Source organism: Lutra lutra, chromosome 4 (genome assembly GCF_902655055.1).
Source record: "Lutra lutra chromosome 4, mLutLut1.2, whole genome shotgun sequence".
In the NCBI taxonomy this organism is placed as follows: Eukaryota; Metazoa; Chordata; class Mammalia; order Carnivora; family Mustelidae; genus Lutra; species Lutra lutra.
In genome coordinates this window covers 180,121,652-180,141,571 of record NC_062281.1, presented here as the reverse complement: position 1 = coordinate 180,141,571, position 19,920 = coordinate 180,121,652, and the positions used below count along the sequence as shown (strand labels likewise).

Genomic DNA, 19,920 nt, shown 5'->3' with positions numbered 1-19,920 from the left:
CTCTAGGGGGTTAGGGCCAACAATGTGTCCTCAGGACCGTTTTCAGGCCTGGAGCTGCTGGCCGGGCTGTGTGCAGCATCTTATTTCATTCTCCATTTGCTGCCGGAGGAAACTGAGGCTCAGGGAGCTCAGGAACCTGGCTTGCACAGCAGAAGCCAGGATTTGAGTTGATCTTAACACCACGCTGTTTTTCACCCTGCCAGCTGCCTCAGCTCCGCTGTGAGATCTGCCCTGCATGCACAAACGGCCCACACCCCCAGACACCTGCCCCCACCCCATCTGGGTGGGAACTACCTCCAGGCGCCCCGCTCCCGACCCCCTGCTATGGGAGGGCTGCCCACTGTGACCCTGGCTCATGCGTACCCTCTCAACATGGCCATGGCCAGGAATTCCTGCTGGACCCGATGTGTGGCCCCATGCCAGCCAGACTCGGGAGCGGGGAGGTACCCAGGAAATGGTGGATTGTACTGTTGTCACTGTCGTCTGTATGTCCTAATTCTGGGCATTTTCATGAACAGTCCCAGGAGCTGCTGCCAGTCATTGGCCGTACAGGGCTCAGGTCACTTTGGAAGGAGCCCCCATGGAGGGCTATTCTCAGCCCTTCCAGGTACGGATTCTCCTCTAGTCTCTGAAAGCCACCCAGGGACACCGTCTGCCATCTCTCCAGCTGTCCCCCTGCCCATGCCCCCGATGCCTCCCATGAGCTGGCAGTGTCTGCTTTTCAGCCCAGCCTGGGGCTGGGGCCTGTGGGGTATCTGTACCTTCTCCAGAGTGTATGTCAGGGGAGCTCTGCCCCGAGGCCTTGGCTCCTCCCAGCTCAGAACCACGTAGGCCTCATGGATCTCACTGGCGTGGACGTTGGTGGGGGGCGAGGGGATGGTCACAAAGTCTGGAATCAGAGTCATTGAGGAGGAGATGGGGTAGGCCCTCAGAGACCCCTCGTTTCATAGAAGAGGAAATGCGCCCAGAGAGGGGCGGGAACTTGCTCCTTGTCATCCAGCAGAGCCAGGCAGAGCCAGGGCCACAAGCCACGTCTTCCGATGTCCTCCCCAGGACTTTCCCCAACATGCCACCTCCTCCACAAGGGGCACGGCAAGACGGGCCGAGGTCACCTGAGGACCCTGGCCTCCTCCAGATGGACCTCACCCACCCTCGCCTCCCCATAGCCCGCATACAGACACCTTCCGCCTCTCCACCACTTTGTTTCCCCGAGTTTCCAGAAACATAAAGGAGGCTGACTCACAGCTCAAGGCAGAGTGTCAGGGGGTTCACACGTACCTTCAAAATCATCTGTGTTGACTGTGATCTTGTTTCCCAGGTCAAAGGAGATCTCTAGGGTGGAGAACGGAGCACGTTGGGGGAGAAGCAGAGGGTGCAGGGTGTGTGGGGGTGGGGCCGGGTCAGGGAGGGTCAGGGCACGACCTGTCCACTCGGGGTGCTGATTCCTCACCCTCTTCCCAGTCCTAGCCTTTGGGCCCCTCATTGTGTGACCTCAGGCAGGTGCTCTCTGAGCCTGCAATTCTCCAGGGTCCAAAGTGGAACACTGCTGTTCTAGACCCTGAGAGATGCCCTGTCTCCTTGTGACAAATGGGGACAGAGGAGAAGTGATGGGCCTGGGGTCGGATACCTAGGGTAAGGCAGAGCTGGGAGGCAAACCCAAGTCAGGGTGACCCCTCAAGGCTGAAAGGATGGTGCCCGCACCCCCCTCCCCCATATCTCTCCCAGCTCAGGACTCCTGAGGCAGGGCTGTTTTTCTCCTTCAGGGTATCTGAAGAAGGTGCTGTGGTCCCCCCTCAGATTAGCATCTCCTGTGGACAGATTTGTGTTTCTTCCGTCAGACTACTTGTCCCTTCCCCCTCAGGCTAGGGGTTCCTAAGGACGGCACTGTGCTTCCTCCCACAGCCTGAGACTGTGTGTGTGTGGGTTCCTGAGACTGTGTCTCCCTCATCAGACTAGCAGTTCCCGAGGGCTGTGCCTTGTCTCCCCCCAGCCCCTTGGAATAAGGTTTGGAATGGGGTCTGTGCCACCTGTGTCTTGCATGCGGCGGTCCTCAGAGTGCCCTGATGGATGCTCCTGAATGTTCCTCAGGGCCTCTGCACCCACCTGTCTTTCTCCGGTTTTCATCATGGTCACGCATGACAACCAGTTCTGATGCCTTGGAGGGGAGGCTGCTGCCTGCTCTGCTGACGGCTCGCACCCGGAACTGATAGCTCTGGCCTTCCAGAAGGCCTTGGATGGGGCACCGACAGGTCCCGCCGGGGGCCTCGTGCCAGGGCACCCACTGCCCAGACTCGCCCTGGCACCTGCGGGAGAGAGGCCCTGGCTTCAGCCCCTGCCCCCGACTCACACCTGCTGGGTCTGAGCCCCTACCAAGGCCATTCCTTCACCCCAGGCTACAAGTTCGAGTCCTGCTCTCGAAACCTCGTGAATGATAGAACTCGGATTTTACCCAAGGGCTGCCTACTCCCTAACTTGGCGTGCAGTCCAGATGGACCTTCTGAGTTTGGGCTCTCTGTGCCATCCTGGTACCACTGTCCTCAGGCAGTACACTGGCACGCGCTGCCAGCTGGATGGGACAGTGGGCTCGTGGGGTCTGAATCCTGGCTCTACCACTGAAAAGCAATGTGACTTTGGGCAAAGTCATCACCCCATGTGCCTCAGTTTCCTCATCTGTAGAATGGGGCACCACAGAGTCCCCTGCTGCCCTGGAGAGGATCGCAAGGACTCAGTGAGGGTGGGCACGCAGCTTCAGCACCTGTTGTGAGCCCCTTCGGGGCAGGGCCATCTGTCACCTCAGACTAGGGCCAGGACCTGGCAGATTGTGCAGGGGGTGGGATGTTCCGGGCCCTCCCCTCCCCTCCGGGTCAGTGCTGTCCTGTCTCTGTCACTCAGGGAGGAAGGGAGCCAACATACCTACTTAGGCTCACTTCCAAGCACTTCATGTTTGCCCCTCCCAGAGTCCACATGGCTGACTCCAGTGGTGGAATTCCAGGTGTCGGAGGTGACAGATTTGGAGGTACGGATACCTTTCTCTTGCCTCTATATCACATGACCTGATCTCCTTCCCTCCCGGTTCTGAGGCTAGGCATGGGGGTCCCTCTATCCTGTGGCCCCTGCTCTTATTCTCACGAGGTCTCCCCCAGGGGGCTCTGCCCCTCAAGAGGCTGACTCACAGCTCGATGGAGTAGCTGGTGATGGGGTGGCCCCGGGTGTCGCTGGGTGGGGTCCAAGTCAGGATGAGGCAGTCTCTGTTCACATTCAGGCATCGGACATTCAGAGGGGAACCCGGGGCCCCTGGCTTCTCAGCTGCAGCATCTGAGACCCAGAGTACGGTGTGGGGGGAGGGGAAGAGGAAGGTTCCTCACTTGGTGTCTCTTTGGCCACGGAGCCTCCTACTCCCTCCCAGCAACCACTTCGGGGGAACCCTCCAGGGCTCACTTGTGATCTTGTGGTCCTCAAGGACCTGAACAATAGCTTCCTCCTTTTTTTTTTTTTTTTTAAGATTTTATTTGTTTATTTGACAGACAGAGATCACAAATAGGCAGAGAGGCAGGCAGAGAGAGAGACGGGGAAGCAGGCTCCCTGCCGAGCCCTCCTTTTTAACAACAACATCTGGGAGGCTGTGGGAGTACCAGTCATTAGGGGCCCATTCCACTCTATGCCCCTGAATGATCAGTGTAATGAAACTCTGAGCCCTGTAGCATCCTTCCATTTTGTGGTTGGGAAAACAGAGTCTCAGAGGAAAAGTGACTTGCCCAAGGTCACCAGCTAATGAAGTGGCAAAGTCAGGATTTGAACCTGAATCAGTTTAAAGACCAAGAGGCAGAATTTACCAGTACTGGAATCATCCCAGCCCATGCTCAGCGCTCCCTCCACAGCTCCCACTAGGTCTGAGACTCAAGCTGTATCTTTTTGGAGGGTCATAGGATGCCAAAGGGATTCTTAGAGACTCTCACTCAACACCCTTATTTATAACAGGGAAACTGAGGCCCCAAGAGGGCAGGGAAAGTTGCTGAAGGTGCCACAGCCAATCTGGTTGCTGGGCTTCAGCTACACCTTTTACCCTCTAACCCCCCACTCACCTCTCACAAACACGTAAGCGCTCTGCTCCTGGAGCCCCAAGGGGGAAGGCACCTGGACTGTGTAGAGCCCCTCATCCTCCTTGTAGGCACAGGACACCTTCAGGGATGCCTGGCGGTCTTTGTAGAGGATCTGCCGGCGTCCTGAGGGTCTCAGTAGTCTCCCTGAGGAGAGGAGGGGTCCAATATGGGTCCTGGCCTCACCTGGGTGCCCTTAGATGGTCTGGGTTGAGGCAGCAGTGTGGCTGGTGTGGCTGGTGTGGCTGGTGTGGCTGGTGGGGCTATAGCCTCAGGCTTAGCTGGGGAGTTGGAGAGGGGCTGGTGACCTCCAGGGCTCTGCCAACGTGGCCCCGAACTCTCCTCTGCTGAAGGTTTGGGGAGTGGGGCCGGGTCCAGGGAAGGGGACGGTGGTTCAACATGGGAGTGAGCATTTAGAGAAGTGGTCAGAGGCCCAGGGAGGAGTTGGAGGTGCTGTGAGAAAGTGGAAATGAGAGACGGGCCCTTTTGTGAGGGTCAGTATCTCTGCATGGGGGTTGGGGGGTCACTGTGGGTGTTGGGGGCTCAGTGGGTGGGGGTTGTAAGCTCAGTGAAGGGAGTAGGGGCTTGCTGAAGGCATGTAGGCTCAGGAAAGGGGTTGGGGGCTAACTGAGGGAGTTGGGGCATCCGTGTGGAAGGTAGAGGGCTTGTTGAGGGGTGTAGGGATCAGTGAGGAGAGTGGGGACTCAGCAGTGTAACCTTAGTGAGAGGGACGGGGACTCGGTGAAGGGGCCTCTGAGGCTCAGGAAGTGGGTCCTGCCCTGAGGCCACACTGTGGGGCTGTCCTGCTCCGTGTTCCCCTCTCCTGTCAGGACCTCCATTCTGGAAGATCTACAGGTTTGGGAAGACATCTCAGCCTTATCACAACTGTCTCTCAGGGCTTGCTGTGGCTTCCCCACTCTTCTGCCTCCCCTGCCTCCCACCCCTCCACCCCCAGCCCCCAGAAGGTGCAGTCTCCCTAGGGGTGCTTGCCGGCCACTGTGCTCCTTGTCCTTTGGCTACAGGCCTGGTCAAGGTGGGGAAGGAGGTTCAGACATCCTTCCTCTCCCTGGCTATCAGTGGGCAGTGGCTGTGACTGTGCCTTAGCCTCCCCTTGCCTCCCAGATGAAGAGCAGCGTGGTCCCTCTCTGGCTTCCATCTCTGTCCCTGAAGGCTGAGGACCAGGATGGAGTGGGGGGCGGGGCTCACCATCTTGGCTCCACTGGATGTTCTGCTCAGCATCCAACACATCTTCCGAGAATAAGCAGGACAGGGAGAAGGGCTCCTTCTCTCGCGCGAAGACTGGCTTCAGCACTGACGTGAATTCCACGTTGGGGACCAACATCAGTCCTGGGGTGGGAACAGAAGTTAGGGCGGCAGTCTTCGGAGGCCACCTAGCCTAGCCTAGCCTGGGACATTCCCACTCCTCTGAGTCAGGATGCATAGTTTCTGGGGTGCTCTTAGCCAGGAAGGAGGGGCCCGGTCCTGGGGGTTGGTGGAGGTGGGGCCGAGATTTATCTAGGTGGGATCAGATGAGCCAGAAGAGCCGCTATCCAAAGGCCATGTCCGTTTGTCTGTTTGGCTTTGCCTTTCTCACTCAGTTTTTGCCCCTGGATAGCTCGGCAGTTGGGGGCCGCTCTGGGGTGCCTGGGGACCCCCAGAAGCCAGTCTGCAAGTGTGAACAGCTCATAGGCAATGATATGCCTCTGTGGGCAATGGTTGGTTAATATTCTGAAGGGGACTATGGAAGAAGGTATGACAAGGAGCCCAGACACCCTCTTCCCCGAAGGCCATCGCTCCCTGAGCCTCCTTACTTTTAAAGATCTCCGAATCGAAGCCAGCATCCTTCCCCACGTAAGCTGAAAATCCAAGGCAAATGGAGTTTGAGAAGGTTCAGACCTCACATCCCTATTAGATGAGAGGCATGTGGGTTTCCGTCCTGGTCTATTGGTGGGTCTCCCTCTGGCTGCTGGAAGTTCCTTCACCCCTCTGGGCCTCTCCTTTCTCGGTAACTTGGGGGCAGTGGCTCCTCGCTCCTGATGGTGGGGTTCTGAATAAGTGAGTTCACATGAACAAAGCCCTCAGCCAGAACCGGGCACACAGTTAGTGCTCAATAAATGGTGATTTCCATCCTCTGCCCAGACCCACTGTCAGGATCACACAGTCTGCATAGAGGCCAACTCTGGTCAGCATGGGATTTCTGGTGGGGGCAGCGAGCAGGGGAAGGGCAGCGCTAAGACTAGGGCCATCTGGGGGCTTACGGGTGATATCCAGGGTGATGTTGACAAAGACCACAGAGCCTAATAATAGCTCTCGTTCACATGGGACATATTAACTCACATATTATCCTCACAGTGCCTTGTCTGTTGGTGCCATTTCATCCTCTTATACAGATGAAGAAACTGAGGCATAATCCCTCAGCTAGTACCCCAGCAGCCTGAAGCCATGATGGGACTGGTCCCTGGTAAGGCCCTTCCTGAGTGATGCCTGGAGGGGGCTGGGAGGCTGCCCAGAGTCACACAAAGTCAGTGAAAGACTCAGGATTAGAACCCAGACCTCCTGCTTCCCAACCCGGGGCCTTTTATCAGTTGCTATGGAGATGAGAGGAGGGGAGGGATGGCAATGACTGTGAGTGGATCCCCTAGTAGGAGGCTGGCTGGAGTCTGAGGGTGGATCCCAGAGTTGCTGGCCTTGATGGAGAGAGGGATAGGGGTCTGGAAGAAGGGATGGGAAGGATGGGTGGACAGAGGGAGGCAGGGCCCTGATGCTTGACCTTGGTCTTGAATCTAGGCACAGCCTATAAGGGCAGCCCAAATTCCAGAGAGAGCCGGACTGGCGGAGGGGACAGCTGCCTTTCAAGAGCTATTTGGGGAACAGGGCAGATGCGGGGAGAGGACTGTGAAGGACAAGGTCTGATGAGAGGCAGGGAGGGGGCTGGACGCCAGCCTTCTGCTGACCAGGGAGTGTGTGTGAGTGCGTGCGTGTGTGTGTGTGTGTGTGTGTGTGTGTGTGTGAGTGCATGTGTGTGTATGCAACCTCTCTCTCAGGGGCCCTGAGGACAAGGTAGCAGTCTCCTGGGCTCAGAGGCATGGCCTGCTGGCTATGCTCTGCCCTCCTCATGGTGTGGGGAAGAGAGAATTACGGCTTCCCCAAACCTACTACAGGCCACGCTTTACCTCTACCATCTCATTTAATCCACCTGAGCACCTGAGCGAGATGGGGGGAGACCCCCTTTACAGTTGAGGAAGCTCAGAGAAGTGAAGCGAGGTGCCCCAGGCTCACACAGCCAGTCAGCGGCAGAGCCAGAATGTGGACACGGGTCTGGCTGACTCCCGAGTGTCTCCCCTGCCTTGTGCCATCATCTCAGATGCCCCTGGGGGAACCCCACCAGTCGGGAACTGCTCCATTGGGAAATACGCACCAGAACCCAACTGGGGCAGTGAGGTCCAGAGGGGAGTTGGGAGGGCTCAGGCTTTCCCCCTAAGGACCCCCTCAGGAGGGCTGGCAGGACCAGGCCACCCTCCTGGGGGCCATAAGCTGGGTCCTGACCCCCCAGCCCAGCCCAATGAAATGAACACGGCCTTTGGAGATAGTTGTATAGGTTGTGCAATCTGAGGGACTCTCCCTTGTTCCTCAGGCTCCAGGGAAGTGAATCTCTATGGTTGTCTTGGTCACCTGGTCCCAGACCCAATACCCTTGCATCAAGGGGCCGTCCTCAAGTCTAAGCGCAGATTCACGTCCCCTCTGCTCACCCTGGGTGTGCTGTGGGCTGGCCTGGCTGGTGGGAATGGGAGTGCTTACTTCGGACAAGGACTTTGGCGAAGGAGGAGGCCTGGCCATAGGCATTCTTCACCTTCACCGTGTATGTGGCTGCGTCCTCCACGGTGCATCTGAAAAGGAGAGAGGAAGGGCCCCCCCAAGACTGCTGGGCTCCATGGGAAACTCAAGTCCCCACGTGTGGGAGAGGCAGGCATTCACATGACGGCTTGGCGGGGGTCGGGGGGTGGGGACTTTAGGCTTTGGTTCAGGCCCCAGCTCTGAAAAGCTGTGTGTCTTTGGACTGGCCACTGCCCTTTGCTGGGCCTCAATGTCCTTCTCTGAAGAACTAGGGACATAACACCAGCCTAACCCAACTCAGGTGGAAGAACTGTGAAAATATGATCGTCATTCCTGAGTTGGTAGGATCAGACGGGTCAAGTTACTTGCCCAGAGTCACACAGCACCCAGAATTCAACCCAGCTTCAAGGTGACAAGTTCGCTCCCAGGCATAGCCTCCTGCCCTGTCAACACCTCCAAATCAGAATCCTGGAGGAGGAGCGGGGCACGGACTTGGAGCAGGAGCGGGGCACCCCTGCCAGTCTGTGCCAGAACTGGGCCAGATGCCCAGGTGTTCTCAGTCTCAGTCCTCAGTCTCATCACTAGTCAGGCCAACCCCATCTCATTCCCAGAGCTTGTGCCGGGTCCATCCCAGGGCTACACTGGGGACAAAAGAGTCATTAGGTTGTGGCCATCTGGCCCCATCAGCAAGCAGAGAGGCTCCTTGGTATCCCCGCTCTTACCCTGACTGCTTGGGGTGGGAATCTGTCTTGCTTCAAGGACTGGGCCCACCTGCCTCTCTAGGCAACCTTGACCCTGCATGCCTTCCCTGATTGCCCAGCCCACGGCCCCCACCCTCTATGGTCTCCTGTGGTCAGATACTTATGTCCATGTCTCCCCACTTTGCTTCTGGAGGGTAGGATCGATGTCCTGTCCAGATTTGTGGCTCTGAAGCCCAAGTTGGTTCAGATGGAGGGATTGGTGTATTGGAAGGAACCCAGCTGTGGGGAACGGCCTCAAACTCAGCTCCTGCCCTATACAAGCCATGCAGGACCCTACATCTTTTGGAGCCTGGGTGTCCTTTACTGCACCACAGACAAGACTTCCCTGCGGGAATGGTGATGAGCAGAATTAATTGTATGTGTGTGTGTGTGTGTGTGTGTGTGTGTCCCCTCACACAGGGCTTGGCACCGGCAGGAAGTCAGCACGTGGTAGCTCATGGGAGCCCTAATGTGTGCTTTGGGGGGCACTGTGCTCACAGCCCCCGGTGCCCGCACTCCATGCGTGCTGCTTCTGCCTTCATTTTTTTTTTTTTTTAAGTAGGCTCTGTACCCAATATGGGGCTTGAACTCACAACCCTGAGATTAAGACCTGAGCCAATATCGAGAGTCAGATGCTCAACTGCCTGAGCCACCCAGGAGCCCCACTCCTTTCCCTTCAAAACCATGTTTAAGACTCACTATCTCCTGAAAGGCCCATCCAGCTCTCTCCCCTCCAACCGCCTCTCCTTGCTGCTGTGCCTCTGTGTGTGTGTGTGTGTGTGTGTGTGTGTGTGTGTGTGTGTGTGTGTGTTTTCTCTCCCCGGCAGGGAGCACTCTCAGCATTCCCAGCTCAGCATTCAGTCCATCCAGCTGGCCTCTGGCTACGAATTTCTTCTCGTGTATTCCAGGGCATTGGAATGACCTAAGAGTATCTGTTAAATACTGATGTCCAGTCCCCATTCCAGAATAAGACCCACTTAATCTGACTCTCTGGAGGCAAGAGGAGGCCCCATGTCATGAATCAGTGTTTTAATGAGCACCCCAGATTCTTCTGAACACGAAGCTGACTCAGTTAATAAGGATTTGAAGTCCTGCTCTGGCTTTGGGTGGGGGGGTTGGGGCTTGGAGGTCATGGGTCTCTCTAGGGGTGACAGTCTCACCTTCTAATCTCCAGCGTCAGGAGCCCATAGTTGTTGGTGATTCGGTACTTCCCAGCGGGAAAGAGGCGGGGATCGATTCTCATGTCATTTTTGTACCTGTGGGGATACAAAGGTCTGTGGCAGGCAGCGTGGCTCTGAGGGGGAAGGACCCGGAGGCTCTCAGGCCTGGATTCCAACCTCAGCTTTGTGCTGTTTACTTGTCTATGGGACGAGAGACAGCACCTTCTCTGCTCTGAACCTTGGTTGTCCTCATCTGTGAGATGGGAGTAATAAGAGCACTAACTTCATAAGGTTGTGGGGAAAATCAAATGCAGCAAGATATGTAAAACTTTCTCTAGTGCCCCGAGCACTGGCCACACTCCGGGGTTCATTCTCCTTCCAGGAAGGGTGGGGGGACAGAGAAGATGGAGCCTATAATTAGTGGCAGCTACCCTCTGAGGGGGTTGCCACAGAAGATGCCCCATTCTTCCTCCCTTGTCAGCCTCTCAGGAGGATGGTTCTTTATCTTGGCTCTCATTAGGGTGCTTTGAGACAGCTTGCCGGGGTTCTGAACAGAAACCTTTGGAAATTTGTATAAGAAGCTGTTCATTGGTCTCCAGTGGCCATTCCCTCTTTCTTCCTCCCTTCCTTCCTTCCTTCCTTTCTTTCTTTCTTTCTTTCTTTCTTTCTTTCTTTCTTTCTTTCCTTCTTTCTTTCTTTTTCTTTCTTTTCTCAAGTTGGCTCCATGCCGGGTGTAGAGCCCAACACAGGGCTTGAACTCACGACCCTGAGATCAAGACCTGAGCTAAGATCAGGAGTCCAGGAGGCAAAACCACCTGAGCCACCCAGGTGCCCCTCCCTCTTACTCTAAAGGAACAGGATTCATCACTGAGCCACCCAATGTGACACCAACTTCCTGCCCTCTTTTTCTTTTTTTAAAGATTTTTAAAATTTATTTGACAGAGAGAGATCACAAGAGAGGCAGGCAGCAAGAGAGTGGGGGAAGCAGGCTCCTCACTGAGCAGAGAGCCCGATGCAGGGCTCGATCCCCAGACTCCTAGATCACGACCTGAGCCGAAGGCAGAGGCTTAACCCACTGAGCCACCCTGGTGCCCTCCTGCCCTCTTTCTACTAGGTGTTGCCATGTAACTAAAACTTGTCAACACAAAGAAAGCACAAGTGCCATGTGGCCGCTACTGATGACCCTTTGCCCCCTTCTATGTCATAGTTCCCTCCATGTGACGGCAAGAATGTGGCCCAGACGGTGGCCATCTTGCACAAGGAAGCCCAGGGCTGTGCCCTCCAGCAGTGAGGGGAGCAGAGTCTGTGAGCAGAGTCACACAGCTGCCCCAACCTGTCCAACTCAGGCGCGCAGACAAAAGAAAAATAAACTCCTGTCTTATTAAAGCCATTAAGAAAATCTCCGTGCCCAGCCTGCGTCCCAGATCATTCTGGAGTCAGAATTTCTGGGGATGGGGCTCTGTCTGTCCACAGCCCCTTGTTGGGGTTTGGAGGCCTAAGGAGTCACGGCTGGTGAGTGAAAGTCTGTGAAGCTTGGGAGGCCATGGTTCTTGACCCAGCTGGCTGTGTGACCTTGCCCAAGTCAGTCCCCCTCTCTGGGCCTCTGTGTCTATGAGGCTGTTGGGGGGACAGTCAGCCCCAGTGGTGTTTGAGGTCGAAGGGAGGCCGCAGCCGAGAGAGGGCGCCCTGGGCTCAGCGCATCACCTTCCTGGGACTCGGCTCTCCCCACACCCTGTTTGTGTCCATGGCAACCAAACAGTGCCACACCCACACCCCATCACCACCCCCCTTCCAGGCTGCACCCTCTTCTGAAAGAAACCCAACTAAGTCTTCTTTGGGGAGGGCAGTGCCTTATCTTGACAACCAATCTTTCTACCTCTCCTAGGCCTGGGGACCAAAGTCAGTTCCCCCTACCCCCACTTATCAGGAACATTCCAGACACCTCGGCCTGGCCAGCTTCCAACTTTCAAAGGAAAAAGCAGCAGCGGCAGCTCTGGGCAAGGCCTGGACAGCCAGAGACCTCGGTGTTTATCTTGCCTCTCGCTGGGGCCCTGTCTCCCACCTCAAGGCAGCCCCTCGAAGACACAGGCTGTGCCACTGACCCTACGGGACAGCCAGTCATAAAACAGTGCCCAGATGACAGAGGCGAGGCGTCAGGCCCACAGCCTGGCTCAGAGAGGCCCTCATAACACAGTGAGGTTTTTATTATTTATCTCAATGGTTTTTTCTTCACAGATTTCCGTATTGGGTTTTACTTTTGAAGGCTGCTGGGCCTGGGAGACTGATTCCGATATCATCTAGAATCATGGCCAGGGCCTACCTCTACCACCTTAATGTGGCCAGACTGGGCCTTGCCTGACTTGTCCTGTTGTTGTCCCTGCATTCAGGAAGTGCTCAATAATTGCTGAATGAATGTACTCGCCTGACGAGCCTGGGTGCGCCGGGATCTTCCTTTTGACCTGGGGGAGGGTATCTGCCAGGAACTGGACAGAGCCTGGGGGCCAATGCCAGGACAGTGCATGGCCCTGCCCAAACTGACCGGCCGACAGCGGAAAACTGGATCCCCAAAACCAGGAGCACCGGGGGCCACCTGTGTTGCTCCTGCTGGAGGGGTGCCTGGCCTTGTTTCCACCACTTACCACACTCAGCTCCCTGCTGTGGCAACACTGCTGGCAGGGTGGACGGGAGTCTCTTCTCTGAGAGGCTCCTCCGGAATGCCTTAGATGTGGGCCTCAGTGCCAGAGCAGGGCAGGGCAGGGCGGGGCCACCGGGCAGGACAGCTGAGGCACTGACCCCCTCCTCAACCCAGGCCAGCTGGCAGGAGCAGTCCTCCTACCTGGCCAGCCGCTTGCAGCCAGGGACTGCCTTGGTCCCCATAGAAATCCAGTGCCCAGCACGAATTCCAGCTCCCCGCACCCTTTTGTGAGTGCGTGTCATCTGGCAATGACCAGCCCCGAAGCCCGCTTCCTCGATGCCTCTCCTGATTGTTCCTGGCCTAAGTGCTTTCTCTGTCTCTGACTTCTGAAGCATTACATGTGCCTCAAGGAGGAACAGCAAGCCCAATTTTCACTTTCGAACTCTCTAGGCCGGTAGCAACACCGATGGTTGGGAGGCAAGAGACCCAAGTTTGAATTCGGACTCAAACTGGCTGTGTGACCTTAGACAAGTCACACTACCTCTCTGACCCATGGGTGGCCCCAGGGCTCAAAGGAGAAGAAAGTGGTGGGTCAGTAAAAGTGGGTTCAAGGATACAATGTTGCTTTTCCCTTCATGATCTCTATTGTTTGTGTGCTTATCCTCTCTCTCCTACTAGACCACAGCCTTATTCACTCTCAAGATCTGGCTTATGTGTCACCTCCTCTGAGAAGCCTTCCTGGATCCTCCAGGGGGAGGCAGCCACCTCACTGTCTTCGTCTTCACTCTTGTATTCCCAACTGCACCCATGAATGTACTTCTCTGTATGATGACATTTCTCTTTGGGGCTGAGCGTTCTTTGAGGGGAGGTTGTGTCTGGTTCATTTCTATGCCTCAGTGCCTGAATCTGGGCCTGGGGCCGATCGCTCTCCTGGTAGCTATTTGTTGAAATCCTCTCCTTATCCCCCAGCATGCCTGACCCCGGGTCTAAGACCCAGAGGGAGCCCCCTAAACAGTGGGAGACACTGGCCACCTCCCTTCCCCTCCCGTCCCCTTGGTCAGCTTCTGCTGTGGTTACACTCCCAGGAATGGTGTCTTCTACTTTCCCAGCCCCTCTTAAGCTCTGAGGCTTCCCCGTAAGTGTGGCATTAAATCCTCACCACACGCAGGCTGGGCAGGAGGCCTTCAACCCATTTTACAGAACAGGAGAAAGGAACAGGACCGGAGAAGTTGAGATGTGGCTGGAGCCACACCCTGCGTTTGTAGAGAGAGCAAGGTCTGGACACAGGGCTCTCACTCCAGGTCTGAGTTCCTTGCTGGAGGGGGGGGGGTGCTCCTCTGCCCCCTGCCTGCTTCCCGCCATCATCTTCCAAGCCTGGAGACGCCCAGCTCAGAGCAGCTGCCTTCTGCCACCAGAGTCATATTTTTACAAGGGCTGGCTCCCCAGTGGCCGTGTCTTCCTGCCCCAGGCTGGCCGGGAGGAGGCTAAGAATAACCCATCCTGAGCCTTGGAGCAGCTGCTGCTCTCTGGGGGGAGGGGGGGGGGCGGGCCGAGCTCAGGGTCTATGGGGCTGCAGCTTTCCTAAGGCAGCAAGAACTTCGGGGGGCGGGGAGGAAGTGGGCTCCTGGAAGGAGGTGCTGGGATGTAAAGTACACACAGTTAACCCTGCAAGCTCAGAGCCTGGGGGCAAGTGAGGACCCCCTTCTCTCCTGCCGCGGTGGCTTACCAGGTGACCTGGGGTGGAGGCGAAGCCTGGACAGTACAGGTCAGCAGGACCGTGGTATGCTCCCAGACGGCGTGGGAGCGCAGAGGGATCCAGAACCAGGGCCCCCGGCCGGAACACAGCTCCCTCAGCTCCTTGGCCTCCCGGACCTTCTCCTCTGTCTGGAGGCGGGAGGGGATCTGTGACTCCCATGAGCCAGGAGATCACATCTCCCCATCTTTGCTGTCACTGTTCCCCCGAACACTCAGGCTCTGGGAGTGTCAGCTGAGCGGCAAGGTGGCACAGGGGGCAGGGCATGGGCTTTGGAACAGCTGGCTTGGGGTCAAGGCCAGATTCTGCCACTTCCCGCCTGTGAGACCATAGGCAAGTCCTCAGTTTCCTTATCTGTAAAATAGGGGTGATAATAATATTCCCCACCTTCCTGTGGGGTTGTAGTGAGGATTAAGGGAATTAGTATGTGAAAAATCACGGGCAATGAGAAAGCCCTTGTGAGTGTTAGCTATGCTCTCCTGCCCCGGGAGGGGGCACCGAGGATGGCTTCAGATCCCTGATGTTTGTCAGGAATAGTATTTCCAGAGGTTCTTCTGGGAAGGTCATTTTACAAGCCCAGTCTGGTTTAAAATCCCCACCTCATCCCTGAGAGTGTGTACACCACACACATCTGTTTTACAGGTGAGAAAACTGAGGCTCAGGGAGGGTCAGCTGCTTGCCCCAGGTCACACAGCAGGAGGGCGGGGACGCCAGCCTTCAGACCCAGTCCCAGACCAGAGTCTGGACTCTTTCCGGGATGTCCAGCCACCCCTTGGGAAGAGGGCAGGTGAGCTGGGTGGCCCCCAGGGGTCGCAGTTCCCCCAGACCCCTCACCCGCCGCCTCAGCGCCTTCCTGTCGCGTCTCTGGCGCAGCAGCCACTGGGTCTGCAGGAAGGCGATCTCCGTCCTCTCCCAGTCGTTGCCGAAGCCCACTCGCTTCTGCCCCCGGTCCTCCAGCTCCACGGCGGAGGTCTGGCGCCTCAGCTGGGACTCCCTGCGCAGCAGAGGCAGGCAGCGGCCGAGGGCCCAGGGTTCATGGGGGCACCCTGGCCAGGGCTGCCCGGCCTCCCCACGCCAGCCTTGCCAGCTGCACTTTAAGGTTGTTGAGGACAAGAGCAGCTTTTAATCCTCTCTTGCTTCCAAAATACCTGAATGCCCTTCTCTCAGTAGGTGCATAATAAGTACTATGGCTATAGTTCCCAAGGCCCTTTCACAAGTCTTTGTTCCTCTTGTCTTCACGACGACCAAGTGGACAGGAGTTGTCCCCCTATTTTATAGGGCAGGGACTTGCTTCAAGCTGCTAGGACCAGGAACCGGGCCTTCTAACCCAGGTCTCGGCCTCCCAATGCTCTCTGGCAAAGTCCCGTGGTGAAGTGTGGCCCCCACCCTCTCCCACGGGGGTGGGTCTCACTACTGCCTGGGGACCCACCCAGAGAGTGTTCTGGGCCCCCGTGCTAGATGTAACTCTGGGAAGAGTCTGTAAGTCCAATGTGGGAGCCTAGTAGAGGCAGGGGACTGGCCCTTTCTCAGCCCAGCGCTGTCTGAAAAGGTCACCTGACTTACCGAGATATCTCTGAGGAGGCCGTCAGAGCCAGGGCGGCTGCGAGGGCGTAGTCTGCGGCGCTGAACTGATACTCTTCCTCACTGCCCAGGGAAAAGGGAGTTAAGGGCTGGTGCAGGATTGCCTGGAGATCTGGCCCCAGTGTCCCTGAGCTTAAGGGACAGCAGGGGGGACAGCATCTACCTAACCTGTCTCAGGACACTAGCGAGCACAGCTGTGCCTCCCCCGCTCAGACTGGGACCTCCACAAAACAGGGCTGTGCCTCCCCACTCAGGCTGGGATCTCCACAAAGCAGGGCTATGCCTCCCCCCTCAGACTGGGACCTCCACAAAGCAGGGCTGTGCCTCCCACCTCAGACTGGGATCTCCATAAAGCAAGGCTGTGCTTCCCACCTCAGACTGGATTCTCCAGAAAGAAGGGTCTCCAGACAACAGTTTTGAACTTCTTACCTCAGACTGGCTTATCCCGAAAGCAGGCTATGCCTCCCCACTCAGACCCTTCGGGGTGGGACAGTGGCCTGGGTGGGGTCCCTGATGATCCCACCTGCTGCGGAAGGTCCTCCTCCGAACTGAGGAACCCATGTGCAGGCTGTGCTGCCGCTCCTCCTTGTGCTCCTCCTCCTGGCGGTGTTCCAGCCGGTGGACCTCCACGGCCTGGGGGGGCCGGGGCTCCCCCACATTTCCAGGGCTGTGGGGCAGAGTCATGGCTGCGAGAGCAACAACCTGCCAAGTGGGGCGCACGGTCATTCTACCAGGCACCTGCCCATCCCTTCCCCACGTGGTCCCGGGCATCCCTGGGAAGTTTGTGGGGTGGGAGTTCTCACTCCAGGGGGCAGACAGCAGGGAGGCCAGGGAGGGGGCAGGGACCTGGCCAACAGGACAGAGACAGGCTTCGCACTCTGAGCCTGGCTAGTGCATCAGTCCTTGCACTCTGCGGCTGCATGAGCAACAGCTCTGCCCTCCCCTTGACCGTGACCTGGGCAAAGCCTTCCCTTTTCTGGGCCTCCACTGATGAGTGATCCAACACTGTGGTGTCCGAGGGCTGCTCTGTGACTCAAGATGGGCAGATGTCCTCACTCTTCCTGCACACGCCCACCCAGCCCTACCTCGGAGCCTTTGCCTGCACTGGTTGCTGCTCTGGGGGGAACCTTTCCCCCCTTCTGGCCTGCTGAGCCCCACTCAGGCTTTACAGCCCAAGCCAAGAGAGCATACTTCCGTTGGTGCAAGGGTCAGGGGTGGGGACTCTGGGCATGGTCCCGCTTCTCATTCCAGCTACAGGTGTGTGCCCTTGGGCAAGACTCTGTGACTTAGTTTCCTCATCTGTGAATGGGTCTACTGACTTTCCAGGATGGTGGTCAAGGTTGGAAGAGTGCTAGGAGCATAGCAAGTGCCATGGAAGCGTTAGATATTAGTATGATTTTTCGGAGTAACCCTGCCAAAAAACTATCCGCCACCTAGAATTTTTCTCTCCTTTAATCCTTTTCATGCTTTTTCTGTCTGCTCTCCGCAGTCTAGCTCTGATTCAGAAAACACCTCCCCTTATGAAATTAGTTCGTATTTGTACATCGTCACTCTCCAACAAGACTATAAGTGAGTTAAAAGTAACAACAGTGAGTGTTTTCAGTGTGCTGGCCCCATTATCTTCCTGTCTTACTGATGAGGAGGGACCGTGCTTGTCCAAGTTCACCCAGCTGCTTGAGGCTGGGACTATGAGTGGCACCTGACTCTGAGCTCTCTTGACATCTATGACACATGTCTACTCCAGACCAGGCCTTGACTGTGGCTGGGCACACAGTAGGCCACAGGGCCGTTCTTCTCATAAGGGCATCATGATGGAGCGCTCCCCCTTTGTATTCCTGAGGCTCAGGTCTGGGCCACAGGTGGTACCCAGTCAGAGCTGGGTTCAGCGAGTGTGGAGGGAGCCTCAGGGATCGGGGAGTGACTCCATGGGTGTGGAGAGGCAGGCAGGGAGAGTGGAAGGCCCAGGAACGAGCTGTTTTGGGTTCTTGCACAAAGTTCGTGCCCCAGTCTGGGCCGTGGTGTCACAGCTGGTCTCCGAGGGTCCCTCTGATGCTGAGGCTCTAGGATTCGGACCATAGTCCCTGGAGAGGCTTCCATATCTCCTTCAGGTGGGAGTTCAGGGGGGCAGGCCTCTGACCCGGGAGGGTCCTTGCCAGGCTTAGACCTGATATTGTCCTTGGCCCCAGTCTCCCTGAAGGTCCTCCTGGCAGTGGTGGAATGTGTGTGTGTGTGTGTGTGTGTGTGTGTGTGTGTGTGTGTGTACCGCTTCTCTAAGTCCATAGCATGGGAGATGGGCCCGCTGGCCTCATTAGAGCACCATGGCCCTGTGGGCCTGTTGTGGGGTGTCAGGGGGGACAATTTCTATGGGCATTTACCCTTTCTAGTTCCCAAAAGTGTGTTCCCTTTTAGTATCTGGATTACTGCAGTGTTAGCCAGAACCAAAGCCTGCCCCAAGCGTCCTTGGTCTCCGGCAGATGACCTGAGCTGAATGTAAGAGGACTGTCACCCCTTGGGCTTCCCATGTGGCCCCCCCACCCCAAGGAACAGGCTCTGCTCGCTCCCAGAGAATGACTGGCCCAGGCTCATTCTGTGCCTCCTTCCTCACAGCCCTGGGAACTGGCCTCGATGGGGAGGCCCCCTCCCCCCACCTCTCCTGGGACACCGTGGCCCTGGCTCCAGCAGCTGAGGAACGTTCGCTGGCATCAGCTGCTGGCTCCCTTCCCCGGATGCTCTGTTCCTGATTAGCACCGTGGCGGGGGGGCGGTGACTGGCACCCATCCCTGACCTCCTGGGCCTTCCGCAGCCAGAGCCCCCCCCCCCAGCTTTAGCAGATGAGCCATCAATTATTTTTAAAGCACTGACTGCTTGGGATCAAACAGCAGTGGGAGTGAAGCAGCATGTGCTCCTGGCGGGGAGGGGTCGGCAGGGTGTGGACCTCGGGGAAGCAGCCCCCTGCCCTCTCCCAGGGATACAAGGCCTGGGTCATGGGTCCCACAGCATGGCCTCCCCTTTTCTCCCCAGCCCCAGTCTGCTTTCTCACCAGGCCCTCTCACGGGCACCCCCAGAGACCAGGGGCAAGGAGGCTGAACCCCTTCCTCAGGAGGGAAAGGGCAGGGCACAGCAGCTGAGGGACTGGCAGAGCCCGAGGGCAGAAAGCTGGGTCCCAGGGGCCGGCCGTGCTCTGCCACCTTCTGATTCCAGAATTCTGACCCTGCCGTGGAGTGGCCGAGGCCACCCCTTCCCTCTCTGGGCCTCGGTTTCCTGCCAGTGAGCCTGGACTGGACGCGTGCCCTCCTGGCCCTGAGAGTCAGGCCTGGAGGGCTTCCTCCCTTTCCCCGCCTGCCTGGTGGGCCAAGCAGACCTCCGGAGGCCAGGAGTCCCTTAGCTATGCCGGGCCTGTCAGCTCACTCTGGGCCCATCCACTCTGCGGGCATTCCCGATCGTCTCTCCAGCAGCTGTCACATCACAGAGGGCTCAGCACAGACGACGGAGGGCCGCACAGAACAGTGAGGGGACGCGGGTCGCCACAGTCCCCTCCGATTGTCACTCAGGGGTGCTACCTAAGCACGCGTGTACTTTTTCTTCCCAAATCCCTCAGGCTCCTTTCCCAACACACACACACACACACACACACACACACACACACACACCCCACTTCCTAATGGAAAACTGAGGGGCTCACTTTCTGAAGGTGTCCCTGCCCACCCCGATCCCTGGAGGGGACTCACAGAGGCAGCTACGCACACTCAGGCGTCTCTGGGGAGACGATTCCAGGGGATGAGCCGGACCTTGGTTTCTTCTTGCCCTGGGCTCAGCAGGGACGGGGAAAAGAATGTGATCCTGGAGCCTGCGTGGGCCTTAAATATAGCAGCGCTGAGACAGTTGATGACAATGGATGGGAACTATGGGGAGGGGGGGCAGAGAGGAGGGGCTGTCCCTCCAGGCCAGCCCCGCTCAGGCGGCAGCAACAGGTGGAGCCCTCCCCACCCCCACCGCAGCCTCCCCACAGGGCTCCTTCCCTCAGCAGGATTCCTTCTGCCCAATTCTAGAGCCCACCCTCCCACCTCCAGCCCCAACTGAAGTAGAGGGAAGGTAAGAGCTCAGGCCTGGTTGGAGGGAA

At 57.3% G+C, this 19,920-nt stretch overlaps 1 protein-coding gene across 3 annotated transcripts in view; it reads right to left on the bottom strand.

Moving 5' to 3' along the window:
* MYOM3 (myomesin 3) overlaps positions 1-19,674 on the bottom strand; it is a 46,867-nt gene extending 27,193 nt beyond the window's left edge. The window contains exons 1-14 of one of the 3 annotated variants that reach the window (XM_047726585.1): positions 19,529-19,674; positions 16,324-16,502; positions 15,783-15,863; positions 15,054-15,213; positions 14,193-14,350; positions 9,832-9,927; positions 7,896-7,984; positions 5,909-5,953; positions 5,304-5,444; positions 4,083-4,244; positions 3,174-3,315; positions 2,104-2,303; positions 1,279-1,332; positions 762-889 (exon numbers count right to left, since the gene is read on the bottom strand). In XM_047726585.1, coding sequence (XP_047582541.1) covers positions 762-889; positions 1,279-1,332; positions 2,104-2,303; positions 3,174-3,315; positions 4,083-4,244; positions 5,304-5,444; positions 5,909-5,953; positions 7,896-7,984; positions 9,832-9,927; positions 14,193-14,350; positions 15,054-15,213; positions 15,783-15,863; positions 16,324-16,484 — 1,617 coding nt within the window. In that variant the 5' untranslated portion in view covers positions 16,485-16,502; positions 19,529-19,674. Of the gene's footprint in view, positions 1-761; positions 890-1,278; positions 1,333-2,103; positions 2,304-3,173; positions 3,316-4,082; positions 4,245-5,303; positions 5,445-5,908; positions 5,954-7,895; positions 7,985-9,831; positions 9,928-14,192; positions 14,351-15,053; positions 15,214-15,782; positions 15,864-16,323; positions 16,503-19,528 lie in introns of those variants that run through there. The other 2 variants (XM_047726586.1, XM_047726587.1) reach the window with 2 other exon arrangements.
* Positions 19,675-19,920: the final 246 nt, after the last annotated feature.